This window comes from Anabrus simplex, chromosome 1 (genome assembly GCF_040414725.1).
Source record: "Anabrus simplex isolate iqAnaSimp1 chromosome 1, ASM4041472v1, whole genome shotgun sequence".
Classification (NCBI taxonomy): Eukaryota; Metazoa; Arthropoda; class Insecta; order Orthoptera; family Tettigoniidae; genus Anabrus; species Anabrus simplex.
The window spans coordinates 26,234,459-26,259,688 of record NC_090265.1 but is presented as its reverse complement, the minus strand read 5'-3'; the positions used below and the strand labels follow the sequence as shown (position 1 = coordinate 26,259,688).

Here is a 25,230-nt window from a genome sequence, read left to right as displayed (position 1 = left end):
TACACTTCAGTTTTCTGCCTCGCACTTCATTTTTATCTCGGATTAGCAAAACAAAAGTCAAAAGTAGCTTAATTCCAGGTTTGGTCTATATGTCAATTGCGACAGCAGGGGAAAACGGCTTGAAAGAATTTCTCAAAATACATACTGAAGTTCAGGGATAGCCGACGTATGCACAAGACCAAATATTATCTGATTAGTATACAGTGGCGGAGCAATATTACTAGGGTCTAATCAGGAAATATTGAATTCTTCCATTAATATTAGCTGTATAGAAAAACGATACATAATAAAAGCTGTGAAAGAGAAAAAAATTCTTAGTATTTTATGTTTCATGCATTTTTACCGTACACATAGCTGCCTCTGTGGATCAGCCATACAGGATCCCAAGATAGCAGATTCAAACCCGGCAGAGGTAGTCGGGTTTCTGAAGGGGAGGAAAAAGTCCGTTCAACACCCCATGTCGTACAATGTCAGCATGTAAATGATCTCTGGTTACACATTAGGTGTTTACCCAACCAAGTTCATTAAAAACTCAACCAAAGATACCCATTAAGTAGGCCTAGAGTAAAATGGAACGTTGAAATTGACGAGCACAGCCAGATGGTGTCAAGTTCAAATATCTGCACATGGTAGCAGAGGCCATACAATTATTATTATTATTATTATTATTATTATTATTATTATTATTATTATTATTATTACCATAATTTACTGTATGCATAATAACAAAGATACTCATGGTTATTATATTTTTAACAAAGTACATAAACATCTGAAAATATTGGTTTTATCTTCTTCATCCTCCTCCATCTACCCCAGTTCAGAGGTCGGCAGCAGTAACGAGTATTCACCATTTTTGTCTGACTCTCGCATCTTCTTTCGAAGACCTTTCTCCTCCAGGTTATCCATAATCCAGTACCTCCATCTCATCTTCTGTCTTCCTCTTCATTTCTTTCCTGACACCTGTTTATTTCATGTTCACTTCACAGCCTCTGGTTCCTCCTCCTTTAACACATGCCCAAACCACCTCAATTGACTTTCCTTTTATCTTTTTGATCACAGTCACACAACAGCCTAAAATTGTTTCTTAGCCTTTCTTAATAATGTTATTGGCTTCACGTCCCACTAAGTACAATTTTGGAAGTTTTCAGAGATGCCGAGGTGCCGGAATATAGTCCCGCGGGAGTTCCCGTGCCAGTAGATCTACCGACACGAGACTGACATATCTGAAGACCTTCAAATACCACCGCACTGAGCCAGGATCGAACCTGCCAAGTTGGGGCCACAAAGCCAGCGCCTCAAATGTCCGAACCACTTAGCCTGACTCTTAGCCTTTCTTATCATCCATCTCAACATTCTCATTTTGGGTCTTTGGGCAGTTATCGCAAACACATATCACCCTTTACTACTTTTTAACGGAAATCTTAGCCCTAGTAGCACTGCAGAGATGCCAATTATTACGATTCAATCGTAATAATTACGAATTACCCAACAAAATTATGCCTTTACGAATCACACACCACAAATTATGATTTTTTGTTGATTTTTAAATGTAAGTGTATGAAGTGTTCAAAAGGATACAGAAGGAATGCCATTGCAGCTTGAATTCTCAGAATATTATTTTCAGATCTCTCAGTAATAATTTATACCCTTTTTCTGTCCCTCGTTTAAGACTATTTCGAGTTTTCACGCACCGAACACAGTGTGTGCTTCCAGTACCGGAAAAAAATAGGCATCTGTGAGGTGGTATATTTTGGGGGGGGGGGCTGTTGTCTTTGTTCGTCGCATGACCAGACTTCCATGCAAGCATGCGAGTTCTCTTCGAGTTCTTTAGTCTTTGTTTTGGCGGCAAAATGGTGACAAACTTCGTTTCATTGTAGATACTGTATGCGTGACTGTTGAAGAAGTATTTATTGTGATTTTGGTTGTCAAATTTACATATATTGCTCTTCTACGATATATGTTATAAAATGCAAAAGGTTTGAAGTAATGAAGCGATTTCTTGTGCAGGAAAATACTTGTGGTGACTTTACCATGATTAGTGACGCTAGTAATAAACCAAAAATAGTTCAAAAATTTAGGGAGGAATACTCGAAAGAATGGCCCTGTTTACTGCGCTCTTTAAAATCTCATCTACATGTGTTTTGTAGCGTGTGCAGCAGCGATTTTTCAGTTGCACATGGTGAGGAAGAACAGAGCCTCCGTAGTTCAGACGGCAGCGCGCCGGTTTCTCACCGCTGGGTTCCGTGGTTCAAATCTCAGTCACTCTATGTGAGATTTGTGCTGGACAAAGCAGAGGCGGGACAGGTTTCTCTCCGGGTACTCCGGTTTTCCCTGTCATATTTAATTCCAGCAACACTCTCCAATATCATTTCATTCCATCTGTCATTCATTAATCATTGCCCCAGAGGAGTGTGACAGGCTTCGGCAGCTAGCACAATTCCTATCCTCGCCACTAAGTGGGGGCTTCATTCATTCCATCCCTGACCTTGTCGAATGACTGGAAACAGGCTGTGGCTTTTCATTTTCATGGTGAGGAAGAACAAGACAGTTCCATGCTAATATGAACACCAAACTGTTATAGTTAGGCCCACAAGAGTTGAAGTCTGAAGGTTAGCGCCACCGGCAAGAAAAAGTTGACTAACGTTGCTCGAAAATGGTCTGTTGCTATGGCATTGATAACAGAGGTGCCACATTTAAGGAAGCTATCGCCACGTGGTTGGCTGGCTCTCAGTCGATTTTCTGATATTATTCGGAGTGGTACTGTGTTAACTGTGTTAATTGTTGCTGGTTTATGTAATTATTTGTTTGTTTCCTGAATATTATTTTTGTCGTTAGTTTACTTTTTTGTAAGTTAATCAGTGGCTAGTTATACAGTTCTATTCTCTATTTAACATGTGCATTTGTTGAGGTTATTATCAGTTTAGTGAATATGAAATCTCATATTTATCGGCAATGACATGTTCTGTCTTAAATGCCAGAATTATTAACACGAGCTTAGGAAAGAGTCTTCTGGCTCCATGGCTAAATGGTTAGAGTGTTGCCTTTGGCCACAGGGGTCTCGGGTTCACTTCCCGGCAGGGCTAGGAATTTTAACCATAATTGGTTAATTTCGCTGGCATGGGGGCTGGGTGTGTGTCGTCTTCATCATCATTTCATCTTCATCACGACACGCAGGTCACCTATTGCGTCAAATCAAAAGACCTGCATTTGGCGAGCCGAACTTGTCCTTGGACACTCCTGGCACTAAAAGTCATACGCCATTTCATTTTCAAAAAAGAGTCAAAGTTTATTGAATTGCATTAGGCCAACATAATTGATTAAATATTCAGCCTATATGAACGGGTGATATGCCGCAACTTGAGGTAACTATGACAACGCAGCTTACTGCGCAGTTACTGCTTTCGCCACTCAGTCAGATTTCAACTCTCGTGGGCCCAACAATAAGTGCTCTGTTAGTGCAGAGGATGCACATGATATCAAAAGGAAAAGAATGTCACCAGTGTACGGTTACCAAACAGCAACTACAAGCTGCTAAGGGAGCAACTACAGTACTCAACAAAAGAAATGATCCTTCAACCTCCACTCAGATATGTACTGCAGATCACAGTTTACTTTAGCAGGTAAAAATCATACACTCTTTATATGCCAGTCTTTGAATATCTGGTTGAATTGTACATTACTTCATTGATTTTTCAATGATATGTAAGTTAGTAAAAAAAAAAAAAAAACAATCTACGGTCGCCGTGCCCGCCGCCGCCACAGCAACCTCCCTCCCCCCCGCGCCCGAACGGCTGCATTACAAATTGCCTTTCTTGAAAGTTGGCATCTCTGAGCACTGTCGCACGAGTGAATGAAAAAGGGTTAATGTCAGCTGATTTAATGAAAGAGAAGCTGAGGTCATATCAAATGAAATGCTCTGGAGCTTTACTCCGTAAACAAGAGATGTTTGTTCTAGACACTTTTTGTGGTCATTAATACATTGTAGGATTGCATCAGTTGTACAGCTTTTGTTAATGAACTGTTCAAAGTGAAGTGATGGCACCCAGTTCCTTAATAAGGGAAAATATAATCCCACCCACACTATCAAGATACTGTGATACAAAATGCGTGGTCTTAATGCTTCAAGAATGGGCCCTGATTATGAAAAAAAATTATCACACTTTTCCAGAAGACTGGGATATCTAATGCAATAGATGGCTTCAAAGATGAAGTCATGTTGGATCAATGGAAACGACAACAATTCTGCTGATAAAAGATGATCCAACTATTTGTATGTCTTTCAATGAAAGATTTGCTGGTAGGCCAATTTTTATTTACACAATTAATTGAACAATTTTCATATCCACTCTTTATGTGCTAAACTAATGGCAATATTTGTGTTACGAGGATCGGCTCCCAGGTCAAGCTAATTAGTACTGCCACCACTTTTGAACTTTAACACTGTGCAGTGTTTGAAGAAAGGTCTCAAAAATGCTATAATTTTAGCTATTGATATTAAATATTAGATAAATAAATGTTACATTATTTATCAAGTTTACTTCCAATAGTCGTGTAGTTATTTCATAATATTCCTCTCCAAAATTTTTGGCTTCTATATTTTAAGAAAAAACAAGAGAAAATTATGAGAGTAAACATGATGGTAGTACAGAAAGAAAGTGAATAAAAGCCTCTGAAATGTGGTTTTACTGAAGAATGTTGCTGGAAAAGGGGGTAAGATAGATAATAAACGTGCCATTACCAAATCAAGTTAGCAAAAGAATGATTTAGAAAAAATAGACTAGTAGAAGAGAGATACTGGTCTAGAGGCAGCTGGACCTTGCACAGGTGTTTCATGAGGGAAGAGCAGTTGGCAAGAATAGTAGGGGAGCCCACAACATAAAAAGATCAGTGTAACTCTGAGCTTGCATTTGGGAGATGGGAGGGTTTGAACCCCCACTGTCGACAACCCTGAAGAGGGTTTTCCGTAATTTGTCATTTCCACACCAGGGAAATGTTAGGGCAGTATCTTAAAGGCTTCCCTACCCTGGTCCTTTCCTATCCCATCGTCACTATAAGAGATGCCAGTGTTGGTGCAATGTAAAATAAATAACAGAGATATCAGTAAATGGGAACATAATGATTACATATTATATTAGTATCAATTTTCTGTATTCATAACTCTACAGTTCTCAATTATAAAGGTTGGATGATTACACCTAATCAAGATTATATGTAATGATAAATATATGTATTTGAAAAACCTACAACCTGTTTTCCAGTCAATGACCGGGTCAGGGATGGGATGAATAAAGCCCCCAACTTGCGGCGAGGATAGGAATTGTGCCAGCTGCCGAGGCCTGTCGCACTCCTCTGGGGCAATGATTAATGACTGACAGATGAAATGAAATGATAATGGAGAGTGTTGCTGGAATGAAAGATGACAGAGAAAACTGGAGTACCCGGAGAAAAACCTGTCCCGCCTCCGCTTTGTCCAGCACAAATCTCACATGGAGTGACCAGGATTTGAACCATGGTATCCAGCGGTGAGAGACCGGCGTGCTGCCGCCTGAGCCACGGAGTCTATAAATATATGTATTTACGTTTTTAAAAATACATTACAGGACTAGTTTCAATCTATATAGATCACTTTTGGCTGATACATTGTACTACCAAAAACTCAAATAGCATTCACTATGATTAAAATTCACAAACTAATTCTACTGTTCATGGTAAAATGGGTCACTAAAACTGTTAGTACCAGTCAAACGCTTGTGAAGTACAATCACATCGTCTTAACTCTACTTGTGAAGCAATGTGTGATGACCCACTGTTAATTGTTGCCTTCTAAGCAGTTCTGACTAGGAGAGAACATCTCAGACTTTGATGATCGGTTTTCTATGGCTTATATAAATGCAAGCTGTAGAATGACAAGTTTTGTCTATTGCATGAAATATGGTAGATATATGATGCCTGAAAAAGAAGAAAAGGTAGTGTTGGAGAACGCTTTGTGAAATGTGAACGTCAGCGAAAAGAATACTAGTTTTGAGACTTACTCCCTCGAGTCTTAGTGGCCTTGCTAGTGATGCCCTAATATTAAGTGAGGAAGTGACTATGTCACGACAAGCCGCTGACAGGGAGAGACACGTCGAGTTATGCGCCTCAGCATCTGGGGAACAACATGAGGGGTGGACCAAAAATATAATCATGCACATGCTAAGTAATTATACCATCAACGACAGACACTTCAGCTAGTTCATCTATAAACCACGAATACTTTCATAATTTGAAAAGGAAATTGAGGATGCCATAGAAGCAGTGATCGATAATCAAGATGCTTTTCCTGTCTTAAGATTTATTTTTTCAAATAAATTTAGTAATTACAAAGACTGATGCTGAGACTTAACTGTTGTCTTGCAGAATATCCTTGATACTCATTTCAGAATATGGTGATGGTTTTTCAACATGTTCACAACAATTATGTGAAGTAGTCCTATAAAGCCACCAGGGCGTGAAGAAATTACTGGGACTATATGTGTTAACTTAAAGCTCTGGAGGAAAGGAAATTTTAAAAACAGTCACACCTGTATGCTCCACCAGCACAAGTCAGTCTCTTATGTGCTGGTATACAGCATGGCCAAACGGCTGGTCAGAACTACCAAACAATATCAGGGAAGCAAAATAATACTTATAGACATCATTCTGTATAGGCTTTTGGGCTTATGCTGTGTCAAGAAGAGCCTATACAGTGTGTCTAAACGTACGGGCCGTGAAAGCATCAATGGCAACAATGGCAAAATAATACTTCTTCAACCATTACCTGTAGAGTGTGGATGTTGACTGAGATGGGACGAATGTGAACCTTCTCGATCAAGGCTCTCTGATGATGTCCTCCGAAAAACCGAACATCGTACTGATCGCCATCAATTTTGATAACCTGAAACAGAAAAACATTTGCTTGTTCAAATAGTCCAGAATAAAGTGAGCTTGCGAATAATACAATATCATTTACTAGCAAGTTAATTTGAATGAATGTTGGTTGAATACACATCCTTGTAGCAAGGAACACACTGTGAAATGACATGCTAATGACAAACTCTTTAAAGACAAAAAAATCAGCAATGATGCAAGTTAAACAGGTCAAGAGAAACTACATGAACATCATTATTCCTAGGAAGACATTTAACCATAAGCAAATTATACCAGCAACCACATTTCTGCCTCATTTTATGGAACATAAGTGTCCACAGATATGTTCACTCAAGTTTCCCCGATCTACGAAGAAAAATTTTCCTGACTTACGAATACAAAGTGACAAGTTAATTTGCCAGTCAGCATGTTTTACAAGGAACAAACAGGGAAATTTCAGACTCCACCATCCCCATAGCTGGCCTAATTCTCTCTCCACTTCATTTTTTCAATTATTTATGGAAAAAAACAATGGCACTGATAGCACTTTACATATAAACAAACATTTTAATGGTAACATGTAACATATCCCTCTATCTTATTTCCAAGGAACAAAGCACATCTAACTTATGAATAGAGTGATTCAAATACAAAAATAAAATTTTACCATAGCAATCTAATAGTATTTTATGTGGATTTAAAGTGCTCTTGAGATCAAAAGCAATTAACTTTTGTTTGTAATGTAGGTGAGTATAATGAATTCCAATTAGTCTAAGTCTATATTCAAAACAGTTTTCAAATTTGAAGACAAATCAGTCAGAAAGGACAGGAATGAAAAAGAAAAGTTTGCACTTATCGAAAAGATTACTGTCCTTGTTTTATGTTTTCTATAACTATTTTCTGCCTTTCAAATTCAGCATCCTGCTTCTCTCTTTCAATTTTCAACTTTTTCTGTCTTTCCTCCAAATCTTCCAATTGTAATTCAATTTTCTTTTTATCCTTTCTCTTCTTTTCCTCTTCTGATAGCTTTTCTTTTTTATTTTCCAGGTATAACAGCTGATACCTTCTTCTTGAAGCTCAGATTGAGGTCAGCATATTTCTATCGATAGTAACATTCCTCGAACCACCAATAACAAAAATTATTCTCTGGAACACAAGTTTGTCATTATCTTGTCACTTCACAGTGTTTATTGACAATGTACCGGAAGGTACACCTCAACACTGTGCATTTAAATCTGGCGCCTAAAAGAACTCCTCTGCTGGAGAAACCGTGAAACTGAAACTATAGGTGGGCCGGCGTAAGGTTGCACATGACAGCTGCGCACAATGTTGGTTACACTGCAGTGGCGCACGAAGCGATGTTGCCGCCGCAACAACAGCTGATTGCACGACACGTGAGTTCTTAAAAACTTGGGAGAAATTCTTTTAATGTAATCACGATGACACACAGTACAAATGAAATCGGCCGACAAGAATCGAACTTTCAACACACCGATTAAGTCTACAATAAAATATTTCACCACACAAAATAATACGAGATACATATTTTATATACTAGGAAGTTCTTACTATCGCGACGTTAGAAAATACGGAAGAAATCGGCCGACAAGAATCTCACTTTAAATACACCAATATATGTTCGAATAATATACACCGGTGCTAACACAAAAGGTTTCAAGTAAAATCTATAAAATTTATGAAAATTCAGAAACCTTATTTTCATACCTTATTCATACAGGTAGAGGCTCGATACACTCCAGATCACTGCTATCACTACCGTCGCCTTCGTTGTTATTGTCGTCTAGGCAGATCATCGACTCCTGACAGTCACTGTTGATGCCATGTACTGCCATTGCCGAATTAATGAATGTTGCGACATGACTTTCTTCCTCCACAAAAGACGCATCTATTCGAGCAATACTCTCCCGGAACAATCCTTCCACTTCAGTAATTATGAAGGAGTTATTGGTGCGTACGTAATGTTTTATTTTACCCTATACCGTACCGATACCAACTCCGTGAGGTTGAAGTGACAGTGGTACGGCGGCAACCTAATAACCTCGTGCCCTTGTTCGGTCGCTACCTCGTCGACTAATTTAGTCATACACATATGCGCTGGGATATTTCTTTCCTGCAGCCATTCCACTAACAGTTCTTTACGGGCGCTCGAAGAAGGGGTCTTGTCCATTATTACGGAGTGGTAAGTGCATTGTTCATAACAATGACAGAAGGGACTTTGAGCTGCAATAATCGTACACTAGTCTTCGTATTGCATCAGCCTGGAAAGAATTAATTCCTGTTACAAGAGATAGCTTAATTCGTTTCTTTCCTGGAGTGCTGTGAAACAAGTCCCTACTATCAGCCCCGTTACCGCTACTGCTATGTTCCCCAGTCCCTTTTTCCTTCTGTTCTTGGAGGCGAACTCCTGTCTGAATAGCAATACGCTTTGAAAGCCCTAATGTTTGACATATGCGTTCCACAACTTGATCTTCAGGAACAGAGAGACGGCTACGAATTTCCTCTCCATCTCGTAAAACTCACGAGTTCGCCGCACTAATTCTAATGCCTGACTATTAAGGGCCACTCCACGGCACAAACGATTATCACTTCGCGGTTCATAACTATGTTGTCGTTTCCGCGATATCGCACTGAATTCGTTAAAATAAAATTTCACAATTATCTCACAAAGAAAACAAAACTTTCACAAATGCGCAAATCACACCCGACCACGTGCTAGTGATGACAGACGAAACGGCAACACTTCAATATCGTAGTCAAGCTAGATATAGATGGCACCACTCTACTACCCATATTGCCAACAACAATCAACTGAAAATAGTTCGTATTTATTTTGTGGCTCGCTTAAACCTTAAATATTTTTTATAAATGCTCACATTTGTCTAAGCAAATAAAAGATTATGAGCACTATACAGTATGAAATACGAATTAACATGAATGTGTAACTCTATCTGACATAAAAAGAAGTAGATTGGTGATTCTGATTGACGAGTGACGTATTTCATTTTTCTAGTCGTGCCAACATGAATTACAACTGTCAAGTGCAACCTTGTGCTGGCCCAACTATAGACCAACTTATCAATTTACTCAGATGTCACCACAGAAATCTAATGTAATTTTGTTATTATGAAGTTTCCTGAACTGACTGTATTTCTACTTGTTTTGTTTGCCGTTCATCAAGAAGTTTGGACTTTCTTCCATAGATGTCACTACACAAACCATGATCATGCACCCTGGTGCGAAATGAAAGAACTTTTGATTTAAAGAAGTTTTGTATTCATAAGTTTTTTTCTGTGCTAATTGATGTTCATTTATTTTTGGGTTGGCAATATTTATCTTTTCTTTCCGCCACTTTTGAATTTAGCCAATCACGAATTTCTGCAATTAATTTCCTACCAATCATAGTCTTCTTCGATTCGGAGTGTAACTTTTAAAGGGACCAATAAACGTGAGAGGGTGTGGCTAGTTAAATCTCAAACGGTCTCGAACTTTCCCCGAGGGTTTATATACTGCGGATTTTCACGTCTCTTGGCCAATTGATCGTCATCTTACTGAGTGTGTGTGTCAAGCATGAGGCCTCTTCGTCAGCTGCTAGAACTTCTACCAGGTAATAGCCACTTAACATCTTTATTTCTTGCTAGCTCCGCAGTTTAACACGAGGGAAAGGTCCGAAACTTTAACTATGTAACCAACTTCTCTAAAATGTAAGTTCTGCCGGCTAATGTAAAAACTTCATAAAATCTTTAACTGTAAATCGGGGATAGAGAGTGATGTACCCTCTAGAGCTCCCCTACATATTGGTTTGAGGTGACTACATCTTTAAACGGGTTTTCTTCCTTTCCATAATATCTTAATTTATTCTTACACGAGTCACCTCCATAATTTGGGAATTGCCCCTGTTTCATTGGCCTAGTGCTCTTTAGGTTTTAAGCGTTCATATCTAGGAGTGCAAGTATTCGCCTCCATTCATTTTGTGTTCGGGCCATTTATTTAGCCATTATTCTTGTTCCATGAAGGCCCAGTAGGTTGGGTATTAAATACCCCTGCGTAATCCAGAAATTGTAAGTTGATGTTGCCTTGAATAGGCTTGGAAAACCGAGAGCCTGTTAGCTCCCTTTCAAAGTAAGAATACTGTATGCCTCTTGAAGGCTAGATGTTGGATTTTGGGAGCAAGTGCTCCATGAATTAGGGGGATTTCTGCCCTTGAGTGAATTTGTGCTCTTTTGTAAATTTAAGCTAGGAGCTCAAGAATTGTAAAGCGAGGGGCTTGGAGCCCAGATTTATAAACTGTCACTAAATTTTGAATTTTCTTGTCTTGTTTCCAAATTTCTATTTTGTACCTGAAATGCCATTGTTATCTCACTAAGTGAAAACTTGTTAAGTTGTTGTTTTTCAAAAATATAACCTCCAGTTTCCGTTTTAAATTCAATTCTTGACATTGTAGTTAGACCCATTCATCCCGGCACCTTCTTTTACCTCTGCGTTCCACGGGTAACCCCGTAACAGACAGAAAAGCCTGTCTCAACAAATGCATTACCACGGGATAAAATGAAACAAAGTTTCATTACAGACCAAAGATTTTCATATTTCTCATCTCCTCCTAAAAGATTGTAGTAAAATTCATCCAATGCCAAGTCATCCATTCTTTAGAAATGAAGTCGTTAGTTTGTTTGGTGATTCCTGCATTGTTCTGAGCTTCCTCGGTTAGCAGACACAACTGTTGTTTAGTGTTCTTAGCACTTTTATCACATATTATTGTATGGCTAGTAGGTTTTCAGGAACAACATCAATTCTTTCTATAGCCAAGCTGGATTTGAGCAATATCATTTTAGGGTCTAGGGCAGTGAGACCCCTTGCTAAATGTGATTTTAGATGACTTTTCTCCGAGTTTTTCCAACATGGTGATTACAAGACTTTTGAACTCATTGATAAAAGTGACTTTTTCCTTTGCAGAACATTTAATTTGTTTGAGTAAACTCTTGGCAGCATAACCAATATCTACTTTTTCCACTCAAAGCAGATTGGCACTATCGTGTAAACCCAAATTTATTAACTTTAGGGAAGTACTTGCTTCAACTATCTTTTCATGCTGAAGTAATCTCATCACTATGTTATTCACATACCTGCCAACTTTCAAAAAGAGAAATCCGGAAGATCCTTAAGCGGAAAATGTTTAACACCACGCGCATGCATAACAGCCTTGAGACATAATGAAAAAGGACGGCAATTGCCGGGCGGGAAGGAGATTATAAACAATTCTAATACAAGTCAAATACAGTAGAACCTCAATGCATCGTTCCCGGAACTGCCGCTTTCCTGTATTCATCGATGAATTTATTCGGTCCCAAAAATGTTCCATATAAACCAATGTTAAATTTCCCTGCATCTATCGTTTCACGAACTATCGTTTTATCGCATCAATCGTCGAAAAATTATTTGTCCTCTGTCGCAAATTTCCTGCACTGATCATACGTAAGAAAAATATACACAAAAGTTTTTGAATTTAGAGACTGCCCAATACTCTTAGCATATAATAGCAGCAAACTGTTACGCAAGAATGTACGAGCGATTTGGAGATGATAGTCTTGAACAAGGATCTTGTAGGCTGGAGTGCTGTGCGCAGGTTATAAACACGTACGAGCCTTCTGGTGCCAACATTTCTCCTTGGCCCACTAACCGACCCCTAGAAGTATTCTTATTTGCAGGAATTAAAATGTAGACAGTGTAAAACCATTTTATGTGTTGGTATAGGCTGGCTAGGGCTGCCAACATTTTTTTTTTTGTAAGAGAAAATCGCGCAGTGCTCCAGATACGTTTTAGTCACAGGGTGATTAATCGCGTCGTACCATGTGGAGTGTGTGGAATGATAAGAGGCCTGTTGACCACTTTGTCGCCCTCTGCCCAATAGTCTTGTTATAAGCCGGACTTAACCAAGCCAGACCAATGATCTTCTCTCACAGTCTAGTCTTGTAACTAGTTCCTAGGTTGGCAGCTTCGCACAAGCCACTGTGACTTCGTTCGAGACGCGCCGCATTGAATTTCTAACCTCTGTGACATCGTCTGAGCTGAGCTGCGGGAGCCGTATCGTGTTGGGTATCTAACCTATCGTTCACAAAGGGTGTACGGAATCTTTTCCTAAATACAGGTCATCGCTGTAATATCCACGTATATCTTTAATTTGGAAGAAGAGAACTGAAGTTAAAAGGTTTTCAATTATTACAAAATGTGTAAAGAAATGTGAAACGAAATGGCATAAAAGTCACACTTTTTATTCTCATCTCGTAGTCCTATATCATGGTTGCAATATTTTGATACTGGTATGTATAATATGAGCTAAATGGTTAGTACGTGTTGGCCTTTGGTTCAAGGGGTTTCAGTTGGGTTGAGGATTTTAACTTTCCTTTGCTAATTCCAACAGTTCGGGGGCTGTCTGTTTGCAAATTAACCATTAGAATTCTTCTTAGGTAGGGCCACATTTGCATGAGTGCATAGATCGCCTATCACGTGACAACTCAAAAGACCTGCACCTGGCTCCGGAGGCCACGTGCCATTACAGTGGAACCTCGATTATTCGTTCCCGGAAACTACGTTTTCCCGGAATATGCGTTCAAATTACGTGGTCCCGCGAGCATCGTAATTAAATTACATTGTAAAAATCCTGCATTATCCACTCCTCGAAGAAACGATTTCCTGGATCAACCGTCCAGAAATTCCAGTCCCATCAACGCTAAATCCTCGATCATTGGTTTTTTAATAAACTGTAGGCCTATCTCATGAAAGAACGGCTATGGCATATTTATGGATCTTGCGATAATTAGAGGAAGTGCTGTACCGGGTACTGGAAAAGCAATCGGCGGTGAACTTGCATAAGGGACCATCTTAGCATCGCATTCGGGTGTTACTGTTCAGGGAATCTCGGAAAATCATAAAGCAGAGAGTGGCCACAACAATTGTAAGGAGACACGGCGCATTTCGACAGCTCTGCTTGAAGACTGAACGAGTTTCGTGTTCGTCAACTGTTCGCACTCATAAAACATCCACATTACGTCCAGGGTTAGATGTTTATATTTTTACATTTTTTCGATCGTACTGCCGAACAGGTTTTCGGCACTTTCCTCAGGACACTGTACACTGACTGAGCAAATGTCATGGAATAGCAGAGCACTGATGCGCAGGTGTGTTGTCTGCGCGCCACACGGCCCCTGTGCCAGCGGCATTTGTATAGGAGACCTTGTGAGCAGTGGCTGGGCACGTGACAGGTGTAACATGGAATGTCGTCGTGAGCTGACACCGTTCAAACGGGGTATGGTGCTCGGTGCCCGACGGATGGGGAAGTGCGATTTTGGAAGTGGTGCGGCAATTCGGCTTCACACGATCAACCGTGTCCAGGGTGTATTGTGAATGGTTGAATGCGGGTGTCACCGTCCACAACAAACGAACGACCGGCTGTCCAGCCACCCTTGATAACAGGGACCGGCGACATCTGAGACGGATTGTCAATAGTGACTGACGGGCAACCGTGTAACAAATCACGGCTCAATTCAACACAGGCTGTGCTAGACACATCTCTCAGTGGACAATCTGTAGGAACATGGCTTACATGGGGTATGGGAGCCGGCGCCGCACATAGGTGCCACTGTTAACCCAACGTCATCGGGCACAACAACGCGCATTTGTCACCAGTCACCAGGGATGGGCACTGGACCATAGGCTTAACGTGATAGGTCGGACGAATCACGATTTCAACTGCACCATGCCGATGGGAGGCACCGTGTATGGCGCAGACCGCACGAAGCGATGGACCCCGCCTGCCTTGAAGGTGTGGTCCAGGGCGCTGGTGTCTCTGTTATGGTCTGGAGTGATTTTCCTGGTATGGAATGGGCCTCCTAGTTGTTCTGGAAAAGACTGAATGGTACACGGTATGTTGAGCTGGTTGGAGACCATCTCCAACCATTTTTGGCCTTCCAGTGCCCAGACGGTTCTGCGGTGTTTGAAGGTGATAACGCGCCGCCACATCGCTCCCACGTCACCTAGGAATGGTTCCAGGAACATGCAGCCGGGGTCCAGCGACTGCCATGGCCACCCAGGAGCCCCGATATGAACCCTATCGAGCATATCTGGGATGTCCTGGAACGCAGACTCCGTGCCATGGATCCTGTACCCACAAAAAGACCAGCATTGGCGGCCGCTCTGCAAACGATTTGGTGTCAGCTGCGTCCAGAGGACAATCAGGGACTTGTCGACTCACTTCCACGGCGTCTCACTGCAGTTCGCAGGGCCAGAGGAGGCCCCACACACTATCAGGCGATTATCCCATGACATTTGCTAAGTCAGTGTAGAGTAACTGGACTTTCAGGCAGGAATCGAAACTGCTCCTTCTTAACACAAATTTAGTACCTATTTTAATATTATCGTACACAATTATGTTAGCGAGACCAGAAAGTTTGTACCTTACATTAAAAAAAGAAAGCCATGGGAGGTGTTTAGGTCCTAATGTAAGACTGGGAATTTTACGTTTTCGTGTTAAAATACCAAAATTGCAGTTGTTTTATTTGTGCTTTAAATGGTTTGTATCATTTCCAACTCATATGGTACGATATGTACTGACATGTGCAGCGAACGTGTTTTACAGATGACCTCATGGTCACGAATAACCGTAATTTCTGAAGTTTTGATGATATTTCTTTTATCCTTCCAATTTGATTGGATTAGTAACGGGCAGAATTGAATACAATGCATTTGAGAACTTTTGAGAATCGATACTTACATTCGAAAGAATGTTTTTTAGTTCAACATAACCTATAAAAGTCAATGTAGGCCTAATGTACGTGGTATAAGATTTCCAGAAATTGCCTACGAACAGTATACCAGGGACCAAATTACAATGAAAGATTAAGAAAAGAAGGGATTTCGCCATCACAGTGGGCTTTATTTTATTAGATGAGAGAATTAAAAACTACTTGTGGTCGGAGAAATATATCCAGGAGCTTCTATCAGCAGTGTTGTGAAAAACGTAGAAGCAGCAACTAGGAACTTCGGGAGCGGCAATGCAGTGCTTATCATCAGTGGGACGAATGACGTAGCTCGCGACGACGCCAAGAATGTAAGATCACAACTTAAACATACACTAGGGAAGCTGACCCACACTAACGTTTTTGTAGTGAACGTGCCCCACAGGCATGATTTGAGTAGAGACTCGTGTGTGAACATTGAAGTGGACAAGGTCAATACAGATATTGTTAAAATTTGTAAACATTTTTGGAATACTTAGGTTATTGAATGCAGCAGTTTTGAGAGATACTGTTATACAAAACATGGCCTCCATCTAAACAATTCAGGTAAACGAAAGATAGCAAATATTGTTCTAGATTTTATTAATCTTAAGATATGTACTGTAAAACAGGCAACTCCCTTGAGTTACAATACTGATCAGGAAAACTAGTAGAAAGAGCCAGCTGTACTTCAAGCTGGCTCAGTCAACTAGAAAAAGAAACTCAGGATAGTAAGGAATTTCAAGTTACCCAATTGTAACAGTCAAGTTTTAGGGAGGAAGGGGGTCTGAGATTGCTCTTGGTAAACTGTCAAAGTGTAGTAAATAAATAATTAAAATTCGGTACATTGATGGAATCTTATGAGACTGATGTGGTGATAGGAGTGGAATCATGGTTGAAAGAAGGGGTGGGTAATAGAGAAGTATTTCCAGAAGGGTACACAGTCTATCGTAGAGACCGAGGAGATAAAAAGGGAGGGGGGGGGGGGTGTTTATTCTGGTGAAGGAAACTTACTGTTCACATGAATGGTTTACCGATGAAAGGGATGAAATATTAGGGATAAAATTAGTTTGTGATGTGATAATATGAAGGAGGTGGGAATTATAGGAACATACAGGCCTGGAAGAGAGGAAAGAGACATGGAAATCTTTGAAAAAATAATAGATTATACTCGTAAAAACAATAATGATATGGTAATAATTGGGGGAGATCTAAATTTGCCTGAAGTTGAATGGAAAGGAGCTGCAAGTGAAGCCCATGAACAGAAACTGGCAAATAAGTTAATTTGGGAAGGAGGATTTACACAAGTAGTACAAGAACCGACTCGTCTCAATAACTTACTAGATGTATTCTTGGTTAAACCATGGGAAATTGTTGATAAAACTGAGGTAATTGAAGGAATAGGAGACCATAAGGCTGTAATAATGGATGTAGGATTCGTACCAAAAAGGCTTAATAAGAGGGTTACACAAGACAAGAAATTGTACAGAAAAACTAAAGTTGATGAACTTGGGACTTACCTTAAATCACAATTCAGTTGTTGGATAAGTGAAGGGAGTAACGTGAATACACTTTGGGCTAAATTTAAAGGAATTATTTGGGAAGGAGAGAAGAGATTTGTACCTGTTAAGAAGGGCAAAATGACCTCAGACCCTGTTTATTATACAAGGGAAATAAGAAAATTAAAAAGAAAATGTAGAATAGGAAACAGGAAAATCAAAGAGGGTAGGGAGAGTAGAGAAACTAGAAAACAGCTAATGAGGGAACTGAATGGAGTGAAAAAGGAAGCAAAAGAGAATTATATGAATGGCATACTTCAAGAGGGTAATGACCACAAAGGGATATGGAAAAAGCTGTATTCATATATCAGGAATCAAAAAGGAAAAGGAATCCAAATTCCTACAATGGTGGGAGAAGGGGGTGAACACTATTTAACAGATACTGAGAAAGCAAACCTATTTAGTAGGGAATTTAGAGATTCAGTAGATGATTGTCAAGAGTTGGAAACCGAAACAGAAGATAGAGAGGGAGAGAGACAGAGGGAAACAAGAAGCTTCTCATTCACAAACGAAGATATTTTCAGAGAAATCCAACTGCTTCAGCAAGGAAAAGCAGAAGGAAGTGATCAAATTACTGGGGAGGTATTAAAGACAATGGGGTGGTACATAGTGCCTTATTTAAAATTTCTCTTTGACTATGTCATAAATAATAGTGTAATACCAAAGGAATGGAAGGAATCTATAATAATACCAATTTATAAAGGAAAGGGTGATAAAAGGAAACCAGAGAACTACAGACCAATCAGCCTGACCAGTATAGTTTGTAAAATTCTGGAGAGTTTAATATCGAAGTACATCAGAGGGATATGTGATGATAAAAATTGGTTCATGAGGAGCCAGTATGGATTTAGAAAGAAATTTTCTTGTGAGGCACAACTGGTGGGATTTCAGCAGGACATATTAGATCAGTTGGATTCAGGAGGTCAGTTAGATTGCATAGCCATAGATCTTTCCAAAGCCTTTGACAGAGTGGAACATGGAATATTATTAAAGAAATTGGAGGGAATAGGATTGGACGTAAGGGTTACATGTTGGATAAAAGCATTTCTAAATTTAAGGGTTCAGAAAGTCAAAGTAGGAAATAATGTATCTCAGGAAGAGAAAAGTTTGGAAGGGAATTGCACAGGGTAGTATAATCGGTCCGTTACTTTTCTTAATATACGCAAATGATTTAGGGAACACTATAACATCAAAAATTTGATTGTATGCAGATGACATAATTGTTTATAGGGAAATAAACAACATTGAGGATTGTTCAGAATTACAAAGGGACCTTGAAAGTATCCAACAATGGGTTGAAGAAAATAATATGAAGGTTAATGGAGGCAAATCAACTGTTACAACTTTTACAAACAGGAGCTTTAAAACTGAATTTGAATATACTTTGGATGAGGTAGTTATCCCAAAAGATGGCAAGTGCAAATACTTAGGTGTGAGATTTGAAAGTAATTTGCAATGGAAGGGTCATATTGATGACATTGTTGGGAAAGCATACAGATCATTACATGTCATAATGAGGCTACTTAAAGGATGCAACAAAGAATTAAAAGAAAAAAGTTACTTGAGTATGGTTCGTCCATTATTGGAATATGCAAACAGTGTTTGGGATCCTCACCAAGAATACCTAATAAAAGAAATAGATAGTGTGCAGAGGAAAGCAGCAAGATTTGTAACAGGGGATTTCAGGAGAAAGAGTAGTTTATCAGAAATGTTAAAGGAACTTGGGTGGGAACCTTTAAGTAAGAGAAGGGAGAAAACTAGACTTACAGGATTATATAGAGCCTATACAGGAGAAGAAGCATGGGGAGATATCCGTGAGAGGCTTCAGTTGGAAAATAATTATATCGGCAGGACTGACCACAAATATAAAATTAGAAGGAATTTTAGCAGAAGCGATTGGGGTAAATTTTCATTCATTGGGAAGGGTGTGAAGGAGTGGAACAGTTTACCAGGGGTAGTGTTTGATCCTTTTCCAAAATCTGTACAGATATTCAAGAAGAGAATAAACAGCAACAGAGAAAATAAATGAAGTGTTAGAGGGCATTCGACCAGTGCAGGTTATTGTAAATAAAAAAAAAATGTGTGTGAATAAATTAATTCCATCCCCTGGTCTAAGGAGTTTGGACAGCCAAAGTAGGGGACTGCCTGTAGGGGTGAAGTATAGTGGGGACTTCGAGGGCCCTGGGACCACTACGGTAGCTGTGAAGGCCCTTCGGTAACTCTGAAAAGTGGTGGCAAAAGGGGCTCTGGTTAAGACGCAGCAGGTCGTTATGCTACTTAGGTTCCAGAATGGGTAAAAAAAAGAATAAGTAAATAAATGCAGTGTAAAGTTTAATCTTATACCAGTTGTATAGTATCATTTGAAGTAATTCCACATACTGTATATCAGTTGACTATATTTGTAAGTAGTACAGGAGATATTATAAGTAGAATTTTGTAAACAATATAAATTTATTAAGGGTGAGCTGTGTGTTTAATAGAAAACATTGTTAGCGTAAATTGTATAATATTGTATCATAGGAAAAATTTTCTTCTCTTGTTAATTTAATATTTAGTGCTTGACAATAATGTATTTTAGTGTACCATTGCCACCGAGGTAGACACCTCATTTGCAAATAAAGAGATTTTTTTTTTTTTTTTTTTTTTTTTTTTTTCTTGATTGTCGTGTGGCTTGGCGTTATTAGATTTTTCGAAGAGTTTAGCTAATCAAAGTTGCTGAACTGAAAGAAGTTTTCACGGGAAAATGACGAAGATTCCCCTGCAAAATTGAATATAAAGTATCGAGATTTGAACTCGCGTACCGGTAATTAATGCGGTTTCGCGATCTAACATGCCTGCCTCTCATCCAGAGGGTCTTGGTTAGAATCCGACCAGGTCAGGCAGTTTTACCTGGATATAAGTCTGGTTCCATGTCCACTCAGCCTTCATGATTACTTTTAATTGAGGAGCTATCTAATGGTGAGATGGCGACCCTGATCTAGAGAGCCAGGAATATCGGCCGAAAGGATTCGTCACACTGACCATGCGTCACCTCGTAATCTGCAGGCCTTCGGGCTGAGCAGCGGTCGCTTGGCAGGCAAAGTCCCATTGGGGCTGTAGTTTAGTTTGGTTTAGGGGTTTTTGTAATATTATAATTACAGTAGAAGTCCTTTATAGCGAGAATTAATAATGGCGAAAAATTTACTCGCTATAGCGGATCGTCGTTATATCCGATTTTTTGTCAAAAGTCGGAAAAAACCCCATACACATTAAATTCAGTATGAAATGGCAATCAGTTTGTTCAAAATTTGAGTTTTCGCAGATAATATTCACACTGCGGCTTACATGTTTGTTGTTTTTCGAAATCTGATACTATGTGAAAGTGTGTGTTTAATTTCATTCTGAAATATAAATATTACCGTATATCTCCGAATCCAAGACGATTACAACTTTTTCCTTCAAAAAAAGTAATCAGGCTTAAAAAGTGCTTTGTAAAATCATATGAATGTCTTTACTTATACAGTACACATTTTTAGACTGTAGACACCAAACACTGGCTTTAGTTATATCGTATTTTTTGCGGCTGTAATTTATGCTTTATTTCATTGGGTTTAATAACCATTAACTTAAAATTGGCATTATCACATCGATGAGAACCCGTTGAAAATTTTCTGGCAGTACCGTTCCACGTATCTTTACAATATGACGATCCATCACGAAAGTATTCCCGCTGTCTATAAAACTTAATTTTACTAAGCATCAGGTACAGCAGACGCGTTGCAACTCTGCTACTGATAGCCGTTGCCTTTCTAAGAATTCAAAGGCTCGCATGTTTTGATGCCTTTCTGCAGATTTGAGAAACGTTTTTGTAGATAATAGAATATTTTCTTAGATCCAGCAACATTACACATAGGCACTGTACGACAAGTCGCCGTGACTAGCGATGTAGGCCAATGATAAAGAGGCGGTCATTTATTGTCAACGAGTCTTGTGTTTGCGCACGCGCGCGGGGGAGGTGAAAGGAAACAGCGTAGTTACTGCAGTAGTTGCCAGTGGTGTTCATTACTATCAGGCCGCGAATGCAACACGACCCTTGATTTTTCACATGAGATTATGAGGGGGAAAAAGGTAGTCTTGGATTCGAAGAAATACGATATCACTCCAGAGGCTTCTGCGGCAAACATTTCAGTTTTCTTTTTCAAACGGCATCACCTAACCTAACCGTATATGTATCATGGAAACCTTTTTGGAACATATGTAGAGAAATGATGACCTCCTCGGTAACAACTGACATGGGAATAGCTTTCCAAAATTTCATTAGACGCGAGAAAATATAAACTATCCTCAGAAATCAGTGATAGTACCCTGCCATATCTTGAGGTGTATCACTTTCTTACTTAATTTCAGTATACGGTATAGGGCCTACTATTAATATTAAGAGATCATCACTTCAGCCTTTATTTTTAACGAGTAAACAACTGCTATCGGCCACGTTATTTACGCATTTATTACGAAAACGTCTTATCCTCTTTCATTTCAAATTTTCTTTTGAGAACAGCAGTCGACGGGTATTAGTAATCGACTCCGACATTGACGTTATTATTATTACTTATATATTATTGCCTTCGAAGCTTGCAGGTGGGCATAGCGAGAAAACGATACAGTACCGAAGATGATCGATCGCATGCAGTATAATGACTGGGTGCATAAATATTGGCAACGGAAAAAATCGAGCGTGCATAATCGGTCGTAATAACGGATGCGTCAGTGATAGGGTTCTCGACGTAATCGAAGGATAATACACAGTTTAATATAGGAATTTCGAAGGGACAGACAAAATTTATCGTTATAACGGGGTTCTCGTTATATGCCGTACTCACTATAGCGGACTTCTACTGTATACACATTTCATTTTTGTGATGTTTTGCCAAATTGTTGATGGTTTTCATTCGTCCCCGGATTTTCCGTTTACCCATGTTGTACATTTTATTTTCATGGTCCCTCGGAAAATGGAGAATCGAGGTTCCACTGTATTGTTGTTTTTATTATAATAATTATAATATCGAGAGGCTGGAAGAAGCTGATCATGCATTTAAGAAAAACAAATCACGATCCTTCTTTAAGGAGATGAAGAGCAGGATAAAGGGTTATGAGGCGAGAGAACCTTTAGTGAAAGGACGATGGCGAGTTGAAAATAGCTGAAAAAGACGTATGCGAAGAAATGGCAAGATATTTCAAAGACCTAGTGAACACAGAAGCACCCACAGAGAGCATGACTCTACAGTAGAGTCGAGACATCAACCAAGGACAAGCACCCACCAGAACAGAAGTTTTGAAGGCAATCAATGATCTCAAGAACAACAAAGCGGCAGGTAATGATGGTATATGCAATGAAGAAATCAAATGGGGTGGTCCTGCAATGAAAGAAAGCATGTAGAGAATAATAATGGACATCTGGATAAATAAGAAGATACCTAGCGACTGGAAAGAAGCCATAATTATACCAGTACATAAGAAAGGAGACAAAAGAATACTGGATAACTACAGAGGTATCTCACTGCTAAACATTGGTACAAGATACTCTCGAGATTATTGCTGAACAGAGTGGAAGCACAGCTTGAATCAACCATAGGAGAATACCAGGGTGGTTTCCGGAAAGGGAGAAACTGCGTAGACCAGATCTTTTGACTCAAGAGAATCATAGAACACAGACACAGGAAAGGAAAGGACACAATAGTGACATCTGTAGACTTTGCAAAAGCCTACGACTCGATAGACAGGAACACACTACTGAACATCCTACGCAACAGAGGATTGGATTCTTCGACACATGAATTAGTGGGGGAAATATTGAAGGCTACAACCACTAGAGCAAGATACCGGAGTATGCTGTCAGACAGCTTTGAAATTAAGACAGGAGTCCGACAAGGGGATGGTCTGTCGCCAATATTATTTAACCTAGTTTTGGATGCAGTGGTGAAGCAGTGGAGACAGTTGAATAGAACCATGGGAACTGAAGGTGTACAGATTGGATATAAGATCAAAAACAATGTCATAGTGGACTGCCTTGCCTTTGCAGATGATATGGTGTTGTTACATGAGAAGGAAGAAGACGCGAAGTTGGCACTAGCAAATTTAGCTGAGACTGCAGCAAAGGTTGGTCTAAAAATAGCCTACAACAAGACGAAGGTACTGAATACGAAGACCAATTGGAATGTAAAAGGCCAAGTGGTAGAGAGAGTCAAAAGCTTCCGGTACCTAAGTAAGAACATCACGGGTAAAGTACAAAGCAACAAAAGTACCACAGACAGAGCTCAACTGCTGCTGAAACTATGATATGCAGCCACGACTACAAATGGAAAGAAGAACCTCTTGAGGAATGCCCAAACTGCAACACTACATGATAACCATCGGGAATGCTGCATTATATGCAAATGAAACGCTGACATTGGGCAAGAGAGCATGCATACAATTGGAGAAGGAGGAAAGAAGAATCTTGAGACATACTATATGGGGCACCAAAAAGCAAGGTGAAGATATGGAATGCAACCTGCTTAACTGGAAATAGGTGGATGAGGAAGTCAGAGAAGATTGGGAGACTATTGGCATAAAGGAAAAATATCCACTGATGACAGTACAGGGTAGGTCCAAATACAGAAAGCTCGCGGAAGGTCACAGATGGACAGACACCAGGATCCAGATTCAGATCACGGAAGCAGAGAGAAAGAGGAGTGAGAGAATGAAGAGTTTGGGAAGAAAGAAGACGTGCTGAACAAGTCACTTGTGATCCTCAGGGGTCGTAACGAACCAAATAGAATAATAATAAATTAACATATCGAAGTCGTAAAATTTAAGAAACGAGATTTTCACTTCTGGAGGTGCCCATGGCCTCGAGGTTCACTCAGCCTACACCAAAAATGAGTACCAGGTCAATTCCTGGGGGCAAAAACGGCTGGGCATAGAGCTGACCACTCTACCCCATCAAGGGCCAAGGTTACGGATAGTGGAAGCCTTTACCTTCCACCCCTCCAAGGGCCTTCATGGCCTGTACGGGGATGGCTTTGACTCAAATGTTACACTTTGACTAACATAACGAAAAATGTCCACATACAGTACCTGTATTTTATTATTTTGCTTTCCCCTTTTTAGGTTGCCCGCATTTATAGTTTCCCTGCATCTGTCGTCATTTCCCCCTTGGCCCCTGAAAAACGATGCATCGAGGTTTTACTGTATATGTTATGATCACCCCTGAAATTACATACTTTCACAAAGTTACATCTTGATGAGTGCTCATCTGTTTTCACTTAACACTGGGAACACTTTCTGTGATCGTATAAAACAAGAAAATTAAGCAGAATATGCCTCCCGAAAAGACTGATAATACCGTTTCTTAGTTGAACTCGTTACAAACACCACTAAAAATACTAAAACTAAGAAATTCGTCATACAATTCCACGAGTTTCTAAACTACCGTCAATGTTACACACGTACACACACAAAGCCTATCAGCTGCTACGCTTACTTGCTTGCTTGCTGTTTTAAGGGGCCTAACATCGAAGGTCATCGGCCTGCAGCTGCTACGAAGCACGACGCAGTTACTAAAGTTGTTTTAATCCATACATTTTATAGGAAAACCAGAATACTTCGCAGGTATGTATTCATAAGTACTTCAAGTGACATAAAAAGGTAAGGCACCATAGGTTTAATGATTTTGAAATCTTCTGAGGAAAGGTTCAAAAACATCTGAAAAAATACTTCTACAAGCACTTAATTTTGCCTTAAGTAGTGGATTCTTCACAGCTTCTCGAAGGTATTGAAGGTTTTTGTTCTTTTTTATTTCAGTGTACTCCTTCACAAATTTGTCAATGTGATCATATAATTATTTTAAGAGCTTGATCAACACCAGCATCCATTTTACAACCATCTTATTGCAGGGAACGTATACGGAAATGTGATGCTTGTTGTTACGTCTGTATATTTAGCACGTCAAGCACGGCTATCTTTAAAAAGACTGT

At 39.6% G+C, this 25,230-nt stretch overlaps 1 protein-coding gene across 2 annotated transcripts in view; it reads right to left on the bottom strand.

Annotated features, from left to right (window-relative positions):
* Positions 1-25,230, bottom strand: part of LOC136883508 (zinc finger MYND domain-containing protein 11) — a 313,597-nt gene that overhangs the window by 130,381 nt on the left and 157,986 nt on the right. For both annotated transcript variants that reach the window (XM_067155881.2, XM_068229918.1), the window contains exon 9: positions 6,800-6,916. In XM_067155881.2, the coding sequence (XP_067011982.1) occupies positions 6,800-6,916 (117 nt within the window). The remainder of the gene's footprint in view (positions 1-6,799; positions 6,917-25,230) is intronic.